Raw genomic sequence first — 15,704 nt, 5'->3', positions numbered from 1 at the left:
CAGTTTCTGACTAACACTCACCATCAGTGTTTAGTGATTCCCCCCCAGGCTACCTTAGGTAAATTTGTAGCTCATATATTCTGATTAACTGCTCAACCTCTGTGTTTTGGCTGTAGAACAAGCATCATTTTGTGAGCTGCAGTAACTCTGTGTTCTCGCTGTCCTCTCAGACCTTTTAATTCTTTAGTGTCTTTTTTTCTTCATCTACTTTTCTACGAGTACTCAGAAAGTAGTTGAATTAAGTAAAAAAAAAAAAGACTAAATAAAAATCTACACTTTTAATTTACCTGGCCATCACATTAGAATTATTATGCAAAGAAATTGATATAAATTATTTTTTAAAAAGTATACTCATACTCATATATTGTGTGTTCTGGTTAAGTTGGCAGTAGGGGTGGGCGATATGGCTCTAAAATAATATCACAATATTTCATGGTATTTTCACGATAACGATACTTTTGGAGATATGACAAAACACTGAATTAGAAAAATTATTTAGAATTTTATTATTGCATAATTTTACAACAGATTTGTAACAGGTCAATGATTCAGAATGTCATGACACTAATAATGCACTCCAAATATCTCCATATATTCAGGATTAAAGTAAAATAAATGATACTGAACAGATATAATCTGTCTCTAGTAGATATATAATGTGTGAATTTTTCTTTTGCTAAAAACTACAAAAAAAGTAGTGCTCTGATGCAATAATTAGTGGTGGGTGATGTGGCACGATATTTCAGGATATAATATTGTTCACGGTATTCCAAAATGTTGGCGATATTATCACATACGATACGATATGGCACACCCCTAGTTGGCAGTAATTATATTAATTATGTAATTCTTACTAAAACCAGTGTAGTATACAGGAGTAAATAAAATATATAAGTCATATATATATATATAAAATCTTAATTCACTCTTAGTTCTTAGTTCACTCCACTTAAAAATTATATTATATGAACGTGAAATTTATTAGGAAATCGGTTACAACAAAACTTTTGAGTTTAGTAAACTTATTGGGTTTTACAGTGTACATGTAATTTCCTGGGCACAGAAATGGCACCCATTCGGTGGAATATGCTTCTGACTATTATCTAATAGGTCCCTGAAAGAAAAATCATACTCCAGATGAAAAGATTCTTTAAAATACTGGAATTCTTGCATTTCATGTCATTATTTAAATCACAGATTATATAATATAATTATTGTGGTATAATTGTGTGAGTGTCAAGACATGATACTTACTTGCGTCTTGGTGATTTATTCATACCTTGGGGCTCTTTAATTTGCCCAAATCCTTCCCAGGGCCACTCAGTCAGATAAGTTCAACCTCATCAAGTTCTACAATCCGCAGAAACTACATTTCTATATGATTGATAAGCCCACAAAGCTTTTACCAGCCAGATACAAATCTCCATCTTTCTAGCGGTTTGTAAAGAGGCTACAAGCAAGGGCATAGGGCACCTGCTGCTATTCACTCACTCAGCCTTCCTCCAATCCCTGGGCATCACCTCTTGAACTTGCTTGGAAAAACAAGGATCCTGCCTGATTCTGCCTGGACTGTTGTAAGTTCACCAAGGTCCTTCACTAAAACAACAATCATCTGCCCACTCCCTAAAGCTCGGTAGAACCAAGAACCAAGGCCGCCTCCAACAATAACAACGTTGACCAATGGGCATTCACTTTTCTGCCTGTCTAACAGCCATGCCCTCTTAGAAAGACAGATAGAACTTGTGCACTACGTGTTATCATGTGTGAACAGTAAAATTTTAAAATAAATGAAAAAAAAAAACGATGGAATGAGACCTTTGAAAGGATTCAGATGGTCAGCCCTATATATTGCACTGCCTGACAATTTTCCTGGATAAATTGTCCACACCAAATAAAGCTGTTTTGTGTGCCACTTGGTTTCATACCTGTTTGTTTTTCTTTGACGCTGCGTTAATGTGCAGAAACATGAAAACATGGAGAGGTTGCAATATATTCTTTCTATATTTGTCTAAACAGAGATCTGTCCAAATTTATCTGTCCAAATTTTACCTCACGATCCCACCTCTGAAAACCTACCTCACTGCTGTCATCAATCCGCTCCCCTTATACAAGTTTTTTTGACGTAAAATTTGCATAAATTCTCATCCATTAATGTATATTTCTTAATACAATGAACATGAAGAATATACTTATGATCTTGCAAAGAACACTATTGATAAATTACATTGCAAGAACTGTATAACGGAGGACCTAATATCCCTTTTGTCTCATATTATGAATGCAGAACCATGAGCTCTGTTTATTTAGAATCCAAGAACTTAATAACTAATAATGAATTCTGGCTATTTCCATTCGTTTTCCGCAGTCAGTCACCAAGTAACACATCATTGTTTTTGCTTAGGAGCAAGAACACATCAGGGATATTTAACCATGCATTCTTGAGTACCGACATGCAACTTGGACAGTGGTAGATGGTGTCAGCAAGAACATTGTTACATTACGCAAGAACATATACTGAGAAACGACCAATTTCTCCTAAAAACTATAGATAATGTCCTTTAATTACAATAAATTCTGTAATATTTGTAATTATGCTGTTTGTTTGACAAACTATATTTTTATGGTAATAAGATAACTAAATAGTTAATAATACAGTAATAATATAGTTAATAATACAGTTACTTACTATTATTATTATTATTATTATTATGCTTGGGAAATTCAAATTGCCTAATTATTAACCCAAAGCTTGGGTTGGATAAGACAGGGAGTTAGCTGTGTTATAGCTAAAGTGGGCTAAAATTAGCAGACATTGGGCAAGTCGTATAATTAGCTCTTTTTTTTTTAATTGGGTAAAATTAACATGCGTTGGGTAAGTCGGATAATTAGCTGTATTATACCTAAAATGGGCTAAAATTAGCATGCCTTAGGTAGGTTGGCTAGATAGCTGTGTTACAGCTAAAGTTGGGTAAAATTAGCAGACATTGGGTAAGTCAGCTAATTAGCTGTGTTATTATTAAAAGTGGTAAAAATAGCGGGCGTTGGGCAAGTTAGATGGTTAGCTATTTTATAGCTAATATGGGCTATAATTATTGGGCGTTGGGTAGGTCAGATACTTAGCTAATTTATAAATAATATGGGCTAAAACTAGCAGGTGTTGGATTAGTCTCAGAGTTAGCTCAGTTATAGCTAAAATGGGGTGACCTTAGCAGACGTTGGGTAATTAAAAATGAGCAGAAAGCTACCTAGCTGACTTATTTTAATCGAGTTTAACTAGGACGCATTTAGGAACAGAAAAGTTAGTATATTTATGCAATATATGTTTTTACAGCTAGCTAGTAACTGATTTACTGGGTTACACTTTACAATAAGGGTCACAACAGTACTAAAGACAGTAATAAACTATAGTTAAATTAATAAGTAATGTCTCTGCTAATTAATAATTGACCCTAGTTATGACAATATTAAACATTACATTTTAAAGCTTAAGGATGTTGTAAAAAATAATGACACATTTGTTGGTTTTAGCTGGTTAAGGGTTTAGGGTTAGGGTGGTGAATGTTTTGTTGGTAAATGTTGAGGTGGTGGTGGTTGTTGCAGTGGTGGTGGTGGTAGTTGTGGTGGTGGTGGTAGTTGTTGTGGTGGTTGTGATAGTGGTGGTGGTTGTGGTTGTTGTGGTGGTGGTGAATGTTGTTATGGTGGTGATGGTTGTTGCGGTGATGGTTATTACGGTGGTGGTTGTTGCGGTAGTTGTGGGTGTTATGGTGGTGGTTGTAGTTGTTATGGTGGTTGTTGTAATAGTGGTGACTGTTGATATGGTGGTGGTGGTTGTTGTGGTAGTGGTGGTTGTTGTGGTGGTGATGGTTGTTTTGGTAGTGGTGGTTGTTGCGGTGGTGGTAAATGTTGTTATGGTGGTAGTGGTTGTGGTGGTAATGGTTGTTGTGGTGGTGATGGTTGTCATGGTAGTGGTGGTTGTCGGGGTAGTCGTGGTGGTGGTGGTTGTTGCGGTGGTGGTGAATATTTTTATGGTGGTGATAGTGAATGTTGTGTTGGTGTTTTTTTATGGTTGTAGTGTTGGTGGTGGTTGTTGTGGTAGCGGTGAATGTTGTTATGGTGGTAGTTGTGATGGTATGTCTGTGTCTCGTGCTCACACTCGGTCGCGCTGGAGGAGCGTCTCCCCTGTGGAAGACGCTCGCGCTGCCCGTGTGGAGTGACATCACCCCTCCTCCGAGCAGATCATCTCTATCCATAACATCCATAATACACACACACACACACACACGCGCGCGCGCGCGCATACTAGCTCACTCACACGCTCCCTCACTCACTCACGCGCACGCACGCACATGCTCTGGCCGGGGCGCGGGAGCTGCTCGCGCTGCGGTTCCTGGAAGGGCTCGGACTCCAGCGCGCGGGGTGTGTTTATCTCATGCCCTCAGCCGCGATGAACAGCAGCAGCTTCCTGAATATGGCGGCGATCGGAGACTTCGACCCGCTGAGCGCCGCCATCCCCGCCACCAAAGTTGAGATCACGGTCTCCTGCAGGTAAGCGCGGGACTCTTCCGGGCTCCGGCTCCGCTCACAGCACCGCAAACTCCGGGCTGGAGCTGAGAACAGCCCCGGAGTTACAGCCGAGCTTCTGCTCCTGAAAGTTCCAGCAGCAGCAGCTGGGGAACACCAGCCGGAGTTTCACAGCTCTGTACGAGTACCTGTGATCAGCAGTGCTGATGATTTATGGGATTTATTTCTGAGCTGAGAACTTGTGTAAAGTTTAGACTTCATTCCAGACCTCGGTTTGATTTGTTTTATTATTAGTAGCTATCTCACAATCATTATTTAATGTTTATTTTCTATGGCATTATTGCCTAATTACATTTAGAGTGGTCACTGTCTTACAGTATGGGAGCTTGACTTCTAAAAAGTCAGCTATTCAGAGCTTTGTTAAATAGTTGGTGCTGATTTGTGGTAATTGTGGATTTTTGTGCAGTTAATTTGTGTTCAGGCTGGGAAATTGATAGGTACTATGGTCAGTGACTCGTTGTCAGTTTGTAATGTTGTTTTTCTATGACATAATATTGCCTAATTGCATGTTCTATGCCAGAATGTCATTTTATGACACAATATTTCATAATACCCTACTCCTATGTAATATTGAATTACTAGTTTAGTAGTAAAAAAAAATTATAGTTTCAGAGATCTTTGGGTGTCAGTAATAACTAGTTGGTGCTGATTTGTGGGATTTTATAACTTGTGCAAAGTTATGAGACCCTGATTTGTTTTGTTTATTTTATTTATTTAGTTAGTTTTCGCTGGAAAACTGAGAGTTTGGTCAGTGACTCACAGTCAGCTTGCAGTGTTGTTTTTCTGTGATATAATATTGCCTAATCACATGTTCTATATCAGAATGTCATTTTATGATACAATATTTTATAATTCCTGATAATTTCTATGTAATACTGGTTGTCTAGTTTAGTAGAGATGTTAGTATGGAAATGGTCTTGACAGACAGTAAAAATGCTAGTAGGTCAGTAGGAGCTTCAGAGATCTTTTGGGTGTCTGTTATTATTAGCTGGTGCTGATTTATGAGATTTGGTAACTGGTGTAAAGTTTAGACTTCACCCAGACCCTAATTAGTTTAGTTTATTTGTGTTTGGCTGGAAAACTGACAGTATGGTCAGTGTCTCATAGTCAGCAGGCATTGATGTTTTTCTGTGACATAATATTGCCTAGTCACATGTTCTATATCAGAATGTCATTTTATAATACAATATTTTGTAATTCCTATGTAATACTGGTTGATGAGTTTAGTAAAGACAGTTAGTGTGGTGACCGTCTCACAGTATGACCAGTTTGACGACTAAGCTGATAAAAAGGCTTTAATGCTTTTAATAGTTTCAGAGATTTTTGGGTGTCTGTAAAAAATTGGTTGGTGCTGATTTGTGGGATTTGAGAACACGTGAAGTTTAGACTTCATCCAGACCATGATTTGGATTGTTTATTTTATTTATTTATTTATTTATTTATTCTGCAAGAAAATTGACAGGTACTATGGTCAGTGACTCACTGTCAGTTTGTAATGGTGTTTTTCTATGACATAATATTACCTAATTACATGTTTTGCATCAGTATATCATTTTATGATACCTGGGTTTTATGTAATACGGGTTGACTAGTTTAGTAGAGACAGTTAGTGTGGAAAATGTCTCACAGTATGATCAGCTTGACGGCCAGGAAAATGCTAGTAGGTCAGTGGGAGTTTTAGAGCCCTTTGGTGCCTGTAGAAATGAATTGGTGCAATTTGTGGGATTTGATAAATATGGTCAATGTCTCATAGTCAGCTGTCATTATTGTTCTTCTGTGACATTATCTAATTACATGTTCTATTTGAGAATGTAATTTTATACTACAATATTTTATAATTCCAGGGTAATTTCTATGTTATCCTAATTGACTAGTTTAGTAGAGACAGTTAGTGTGGTCACTGTCTCAGAGTACGACCAATGTGACGACCAAGCTGATGACTAATAAAATACTTTTTCATACTTTTAGAGATCTTTGGGTGTCTGTAAAAATGAATTGGTGCTGTTTGTGGGATTTGGTAACTTGTCTGAACTTTAGGTTACACCCAGACCCTGATTTGATTTTTGTTTTGTTTATTTGTGTTTGGCTGGAAAACAGACAGTATCGTCAGGGTCTCACAGTCAGCTTGCATTGTTGTTTTTCTGTGACATAATATTGTCAAATTAAGTAATCTATATTAGAATATAATTTTATGATACAATACTTTGTTTTTTTAATATATTATTATTCCTATGTAATACTGGTTAAGGAGTTTAGTAGAGACAGTTAGTGTGATCATTAGTAGGAGTTTAGTAGGAGTTTTTGAGATTGTTGGGTGTCTGTTAATATCGATAGATGCTGATTTGTGGGATTTAATCATTTGTGTGAAGTTTAGATTTCAGCCAGACCCTGATTCGGTTTATTTATTTGTGTTTTGGCTGACAGTATGGTCAGTGTCTCACAGTCAGCAGGCATTGATGTTTTTCTGTGACATATTATTACCTAATTACATCTTCTGTGTCAAAATGTAATTTTATGATTCATGATATATATATATATATATATATATATATATATATATATATATATATATATATATATATATATATTTATAATTCCAGGGTAATTACTATGTAACACTGGTTTACTAGTTTAAAAGAGACAGTTAGTGTGATTCTTCTATTATAGTATGACCACCAAGCTTGACAACCAAGCTCACGAGTATTAAAAACGTTTTTCGTAGTGTCAGAGCTCTTTAGGCGTCTGAAATAATTAGCTGGTGCTGATTCTTTTCAATTTATTTCTGAAGTGAGAAGTTTTTCTGAAGTTTAGACTCCATCCAGTCCTCTGTTTGGTGTGTTTTTATTTGTTTTGGTTGGAAAATTGACAGGCAGTATGACCAGTGTCTCGCGTTCCATTTTTCATGTTACGACTAATAAAAAAATGCTAGATGGTCAGAGTTTCAGAGCTCTTTGGGTGTCTTTAATAATTAGTTGGTGTTGATTTGTAGGATTTTATTAGACGTCATATATCTATTTTGGGTGCTCTTGTGGGGGCTCTTGTTCACTACAGTAGTGCTAAAAATACTGTGGTCAGTGGGAGTGTAGTATTACTGTAAGCCTGTCCATGTCTCAGAGTTCTATGTTTAAAGTTTGTGTCACGACCTGCAGATCCAGAATCAGCAGTAGATTTGGTCACTGATTACTGTTTTTTTTTAATGGTCTAAGCTGTTTGTTGGTGGGCGATGTAGTTCTGTTAGTAGATCTGTTAGCATATCATATGTTTTGATTTAGGGTTGATAGACTGGCTTATAGCTTAGACCTGAACATTGTATGGCTGTTGGCCACACACTGCCATTTGCCCTTTCTATATCTTTCTTTTACATACATTACTTACCTCAGAAACTGAACTGGAGTTTACTGCACTTGTTCAAGCCAAAACAGACTATGTACTTTGTAATAAGTTTTTTTTTTTTTTTTTTTTTTGAAAACAACAATGTATGACCGACCTTGACCATATTGGTCATTAGTGCTGTGCGATATGCTGATAAATATCGTGGGGACGATAGAAAAGTGTCTATCATGCTACTTAGCTTCTATCGTCCCTATCGTTTCTATAGTAATTTCATCAGTTATTCATGCAAATATATAAAGTAGGCTACGATGAAATGTTTTGGCGTGGTCACTTTGCAAAAACTCTGTTTATATAAGTGATAATAAAGTAATCTTCACAAAAAATCTTCATAATGTGCACTGTAAAAATAAAAAAGTTAAGAAAACTCAAAATATTAAGGCAACTTACTGCACTACATCTTTGAGTTTTGAGACCAACTCAAAAAAAAACATGCAGTTGTGTTTTGAAAAAAAAAAAAACATGCAGTTGTGCCAACCAGAAATCTTTAGCCCAGATCATATGTATTAAAACTTTAAATATTAAATCTCACCAACTTCTACAAAATGTGTATTGTAAGTTTTTCTGACCATCCTTTAGGACCAACTAAAAAAATAAGTTAAAATAAGTTAAAAATAAAATAAAATAAAATGTTTTACATGAATCAAAATCATTTAGTGGGTGCAACGCTATACTTTTGTTAATTTAACATAGCAGCTGGGCAATTGGAATTTATGACTATCACATATCCACCTTATTGTCAGTTATGTAAAACTATTGCAATTAATGCAAATGTAACCAGACTGACTTGGCAACACAGAATATAGTAACCTGCTCTTACGAGCTTCAACACTGAGGCCAGGCAGTTACTATTATATAACAAATATGCAAATTCCAAGAGAAGGCAGCTTGTGGAGAATGCTTACACACTGATGGTGAGTAAGAGGTGGAAGGACACGCCCAATATGCAAATAGTGTGATTAACATTGCTCCATAGACCCCGATCAAATAAAGAGTCAAACTGAGCATGTGCAGAGTAGTTGGCATGGCCTCAAGGTTAACTACAATAAGTAACTTTTGCCAACACAGATTATTTATTTGGACCAACTTTTAACAAGAAACTTATTAGATTAGTTTGCTATTTTTTAGAATGCAAATTAAATATTTCTTATTCAGCTGACTTAAAAATCACATTAAGCAAAACATTTTTTAGTTTTGTATTTTACAGTGTGGTTTTGCGACATGATGCTGCTTTACGTTATTGCGTGGACGCGCCGGTTTGCGACATTCTTTACATTACTTAACTCATGAGAGCTGAACAATGGAGACGCATTGTTCTTTTGAAAAAAAAAATAGCTACTGCAACTACCTCATCTGTTTTCATTTGATACATATATATTGCTGCACTATAAGATAGTAATTCTCATTTGTGAAAGTTGGGTTTAATGTCACTTTGAAATAAAGTTGGAAAAAAGTAATCAATGTTAATGTTTTGTCATATTTTTCCAAGAATAACTGAAAACATACTTAAATGTGCTATATCATGATATATATTGTTATAGTGATACATGAAAAAATCCATATCGTGATATATTTGACTTTTCTCATATTGCCCAGCACTACTGGTCATACTGATTGTCTGGTTTGGTCGCGCTGGTCATGTACACCATGCAGATCACGCTGGTGGTTGATCAGCATGGTCATACCGGTTGATTGATTGGGTCAAGCTAGAAAAATTATTGATAAAATTGGTAACTGGTTTGATTAATCAATAATCTCGTTTAGGATAGTGGACCAGGTTACTGATGCTGGTCAACAATATGTGTCATTCTGTCTGACTGTACCATATCAGGCTAGTCATGCTGGTCAACTAACAGCAGCTAAATCATCAAACTCAAACCAACACAAACCCTGGTCTTTTTTTTTTTTTTTTTACAGAGATGTGCTTCAGTTATGATCAGCTGTTAATTAGTAATTCTCAGTATTGGTGACGAGAGAGTGTGTGTGGTGTGATACAGGATTGCTGTGGTGATTCAGTGATCCTTTCAGTAGCTCTCCTCATGAAAGGCATGACTTTGAGTCAGATGCTCTGCCGGTCACTCCCCCTACACTATTGCGCGTCCAGCTGGAAGAAGAAAGGCTGTTTGTATCTCTATCTGAATGTGATACTGTAATGTGTTGGAATCTGGAGATGTCATGTCTGATGCGGCTCTAGCTGTAGTTGCACGCTGCTGTGGTGTGTGTGTGTGCGTGTGTGTGTGTGTGTGGAGGGAGTGAGTAGTGTGGTGGTATTTTATAGCTATTGTGATAAATTACACCTCAGTGTTGTTTTCTTAGCGTGTGGATATCGTCACTCAGTACTGACCAACTGCATGTAGACAGGGAGCATAATAAGTCCTGATTAAAACATTTTAAAACATTTTAATAACCTGTTTTTGAATATGTCACTATTGTTATTGTACTGTTGTTGTACCTGTCAAAACTTTGGACATACATGTTTTTCTTTATTTCTTTTTATATTTAATTTATCTCCTTCAAGACGCTGAACACTATTGAAAACTATTCCAGATGACTTCATGAAGACACTGAGATTAAAATACCAAGAGTGTACAGATCTGTCCTCAAAGATAAACGTGGATACTTAGAAGAATCCAAAGTATGAAACAGTTTTTGTTTTATCTTCAGTGTTAAATTTACAATGTAAAAAAATCATAAAGAGAAACAAAACACGTTTGAACATACTGAATTCTGTCGTGATTTGGGCAGCCGTGTTTTTTTGTTTTTTGGATACAATCCGGGTTAGCACTCGAACATCCCTTTCAGACAGCTTCCTCTTGCATCCACAGTTAATCCTGTTGGATGTGGTTCATCCTTCTTGGTGGTATGCTGACCTTACCCTGGATACCGTGGCTCTTGATCACAAAAAAATTGTGCTCTTACCCTGCTAATTATACCTTCACACTCTGCTCTTACTGGTGCAATGTGCAATTAATGAAGATTGGCCACCAGGCTGCTCCAATTTAGCAATGAAACCTCCCACACTAAAATGACAGGTGTTTCTGGTTCATTGTCCAACCCCTGTATATATAATCATTCTTTAATAAAATTGGGGTGCTAGGTGCAAAATGCAGAATTTGCAGAATTTATATAAATCTATATAAAATTATTTGAACTCGAATTGGTTGAAGTCAGATCAGTTTGTAGAGTTTAGTCAGCATACATTATAATCATATAAACAGTAAACTAAAGCTGTGCATTGTAATACCCTAACATACTATTTACTGTATTATGAAGTATAATAGCTTATGAAACAATACCATTATTGTTTATGTTGTCAGATTAGTAATCCATGTTTCACACACAGACACGCATTTTTGTATATACAGTCTGGGCGAATTAGGTTTCTGCTATTTCAGACTATGGTAAAAAGTGTGCAATCTAGCAACAGTTACTATGAAAGAGCTTGTGAGCTTGGATGGACAGCTCAATTATTTTTTTGTTCACGTGCAAAACACAAGACAGAGTGCAGTGACTTCAATAACACAGCGACATCAGAGTGGGCACGGAGCAGTGTGTGTGTGTGTGTGTGTGTAAGAGTGTGTGTGTGGGGCACAGTGCTGGGAAATGTAGATGGTAAATCGTTCTGCTTTGCGTCCCCTTGGGAAAGCTTGCTGAACTTGGTGATTCTGCAAAACCACACACACACACACACACACATGCAGGGACAGTGGTGATGCCATGGTTACTACCAGGTGCGTTCCTTTACTGTAAGCGATGGGCACGTCGTCACCATGGTTATCACTATCTGAATCTGCATGAAAGGGGGAGAGAGAGAGAGAGAGAGAGAGAGAGAGAGAGAAAGTAGTCTCTGCCCGGCCTTGTTTTCATGTACACATGGTATTATATTTCTGGATGCATGAGATTCCGCTCCGTTGGCATCAGACGCCTTCAGAGGGCAGGCAGTAGTGTCAGATAGGACTGAGGGCAGCACTGTTGAATATTCTGACCCCAGCATAGACTCTTAATACTAGGGCCGCACGATATATATCGTTTAAGCATCGCCATCGCGATGTGCGCATGCACAATAGTCACATCGCAAGACATGCAATGACACTTAAGGAAATTAAATCAAAAACGTCCTGTTGCAGTGTTTTGATTCTTGAGATAAGAGGTAGATACACAGCGCTGTCTCTGTGTCTGTGTGAGTGACAGGCTGCTACTGCCCAAGAAGGGGGAGGGGGGTGGTGGTTACAGGAGTAAACATGAGGTAACTGCATGGCCTCCATCCACATGGTTGGGTACGTGCTTGTAAACGCACATGTCGAAAACTGTGCACCTCAGTCCAGAGTTCTGCGCAAATATTTCCAGTTACAGCTGAATTCACGATTTGAATCCCAGACAAACGCTTCTATTTACCTTTAAAAAAGCCATTTAAATGCCTGATTAAAGGGCTGATTACTGTTTTTTTGATGTTTTCCTCAGGTTTCCTCAGCTCGGTGCTGATTCAGCTCTGATATGACATAAGCTCTCATAGCAAATTAAAAAAAAAAACTTAAGAAACATAATTATTAGCTTGACAGCCTAATCAAATGCATTTACATCCAGATATTTGTGTAAATGCAATAAAAATAAATTCCTTAATACAAATAAAAGTGCTAATTAGTCTTTCAGATAAAGACAGCAATTAGTTGACAATTAAATTTGGAGTTAACAAACGTTTCTAATCGATATTGTCGATTGTGTTGATGAATCATTGCAGCCGTAATTGTTTTTATTGCTATTTTTTAAACGCTGATGCGACGCATGCGTGCAATGTGCATACACACCCACTTGTTATGCCCACACAAGTACATGCAGCAGCATAAACACAAATTTTTCATTAACAATAAACAGAATACTAAATAAGATGACTTTGCTGTTCCTGTAAATTACCTGCTTACACACCTTCTCAGAGTGAACACACAGATCAGTTTCCTCTGCTGACAAGCACAGAAGCTCTGCGCTAGTAAAATACCAATCCGCCAAAGTCTGAGCGCACTGGGCCTTTACAGAAAATGGAAAGTGACACCCTGATTGCACCCAAAACACAACCATGATTAATTAAGAGAATTAGTACATGCCTTTTGCATGTTTCGAGACACACAAAGTGTACTTTTTCCATTCTTAAGATGCCAAAGACACACTAACGCCCTAAATCAAGCTGCATGGTTGGCGGCTCACCTATAGGGCCCTGTTTTACCTAATTTGCCTGTTTAATTTTGCCAATTATAGCAGTGATAGTAATATATCATACATAATATGGAAACATATTCAGCATTACCTGAAATGATGGAAAACCCCTATAGCATTAGCAAAGCCACATAGCAACACTAGATTCCTCCTGGCCACTTCTCTGTTCTCCGCTGATGCCTGCACACAACACCCCTGCAGTAATTGCACTTTTGATAAGTACATGGCCAAGGAGCTGCTCAAGCTGAAAATTGAACTCCTCCAAAATCCGGTTGCACAGGAACACAGTTAGGGCCTAAAATAACCTTGGCCACAGCGTCTTACAGGAAACCTTATCCCCAGACTGAGAAGCGGATGGTCATAATATCTGTGACCAATAGGATCATGGTTTGTGATATTAAAGCAGTACTGCTACAGAATAGAAAAATAATAACACACACTGACATCACTTCACCATGTGCATACACCGATCAAGCATTACATTCTCAGGCTGAAGTGACTCAAATCAGATTTTTGTCTCAATGTGGCTCAGATCTGATTTTTTTTATTGGCTGTGTGTACGTGCCAAATCAGATTTTTTCTAATAAGATTTGAGTCACTTTCATATGTGATCCTAAATCGGAAATGTACGTGGACATGAACGTGCAACATGAGTGTGAACGGTCAAATCGGTGACTTGTAATGTGCACATAGCCATAATGACCACATCATTGTTTCTACACCTGTTATATACAGCTCTGGAAAAAAATGAGACCATTTAAAAATTACTTCTGGAACATAATCAAGAGAAAGATGGATGATCACAAGCCTTCAAACCAAGCTAAACTGCTTGAATTTTTGCACCATGAGTGGCATAAAGTTATCCAAAAGCAGTGTGTAAGACTGGTGGAGGAGAACATGCCAAGATACATGAAAACTGTGAAAACGGTGTGACACCGCAGCGCCGACGGCGCTAGCTAAAATAACTTAAGGCAGCTAGCTTAGCTAAACACCTGAACTTATGAATAATGCTACTGTTTCTGGAAACTATATATATAAATATAAACCAAAAATGTATAATTTCTGCCTGTGGCAGGTTTAAAACCTTTGGTAGACAGCCTTAAGTCTTTTTAAGGACACCCGCGGAGACCCTGATGTAAACGGTAACTTACTGTGTGACCCTGTTGACATAGTGCTCCTGGATGTTTGCGCTTCAAGTGCTCCTTTTGCACATATGGCAGAGGACCACATTGTTGCCCTTTTGCGTGAAATGCTCCCAAACTTTAGATGCCCGCTGGCGTTTTTTTGTAGCTGGAGATTGCTCTCCGGAGTCCAAGCTCTCTAGAGCTTAGATTCTCTGCCCGAACCCGACATGACCCGAGGCCCGCCCGTAAATCCGACCCGGGCTCCAGAAAATAGTCCGAGATGTAGGCGTCTGTTTTTTAATTATATTTTTATTTAAAAAAAAAAATAACGAAAATAACGAAAACTGAAAGTGAAACTAAACTAATTTATTTATAAGCGCTGTTTTCACTACCGCAGTTCTACAGCGGGGGTGTTGTGCCGATTCTGTCCGCGAAGCGGGAGTCAGATTCAGCAGAGAGTCGGATTCGGCACAAACGCGGCGGCACCTCGCGGTCCGCGGTGTCAGTTGTAAGCGCTCGCGCTAGCCGCAAAATACGGCAGAAAACACTGAGGGAGCTGCAGAATTATGAATGGGACTAGAATATGAGCACGAGGAGATCAAAGAGAACCTTCACCTGTGAGTAGCTCTCACCAGAACACGCAAATCTCTCTCTCTCTCTGTCTCTCTCTCTCTCTCTCTCTCTCTCTCTCTCTCTCTCGCACGTGAACTCCTCCGCGTTTGACCTGCAGAACTGTGTTTAGCTGTTCTTAAAAATTATTTTAATTAAATAATAGTTCTATGCTTCTATGTTACAGTGTTAATTAACATAATTCTGATCATATTTCGCTCATTAAAACAGCCCGAAAACAGCCAGTTGGAATTTTTGGGCCCGATCTAACCTCTAATGCTCTCCACAGGCGCCGCCATGTTTACGACGCGCCGACGCACGTTATGCAAATCGATGTATTTTTGTAATCGATGACGTCGATTATGTCGACGCGTCGCCCCAGCCCTATTAGATACTTCTACCTAGAGCTCCACCTTGCATGAATTGGAAGACAATGGCTTGACATATTATGATATTGTCATTTTTGAGCTATATTGCCCAACCCTAATGCCTGGTAGCTTTTATTAAATTATTTATTTGTGTGCTGCATGTACAGTAAAGTGGGCATGATAGGGAATGCCTCTTTATGTATTGAGCAGCGTGTAGAAATCAATGTAGCAGTACTGTCTAAGCTCGGGATGGAACTAATCCATACTAGCCACCTCTTTTAGCTTCCCCTTTTGTGTGGGAATTAAAACTTTTTCTAAAGCCGCAGCTTTGGAGGCTACGGTGTCCCACCAAGTTAATGGTGTCCTTTGGATTTTTGATTGATCGCAAAGACGGTCCTGGCCCTGAATCGATCCTGCAGCTCCT

General features: G+C 38.1%; 1 protein-coding gene across 2 annotated transcripts in view; it reads left to right on the top strand.

Moving 5' to 3' along the window:
• The first annotated feature begins 4,273 nt into the window (after positions 1–4,273).
• Positions 4,274–15,704, top strand: part of LOC103023221 (copine-8) — a 226,914-nt gene continuing 215,483 nt past the window's right edge. The window contains exon 1 of one of the 2 annotated variants that reach the window (XM_022671345.2): positions 4,274–4,545. In XM_022671345.2, the coding sequence (XP_022527066.1) occupies positions 4,430–4,545 (116 nt within the window). In that variant the 5' untranslated portion in view covers positions 4,274–4,429. The remainder of the gene's footprint in view (positions 4,546–15,704) is intronic. The other variant, XM_022671344.2, reaches the window with a different exon arrangement.

The sequence above is a fragment of the Astyanax mexicanus genome, chromosome 2 (assembly GCF_023375975.1).
Source record: "Astyanax mexicanus isolate ESR-SI-001 chromosome 2, AstMex3_surface, whole genome shotgun sequence".
Taxonomy (NCBI): Eukaryota; Metazoa; Chordata; class Actinopteri; order Characiformes; family Acestrorhamphidae; genus Astyanax; species Astyanax mexicanus.
Note: the sequence above shows the minus strand (reverse complement) of the source record. Positions and strands in the feature narration are given on the sequence as shown.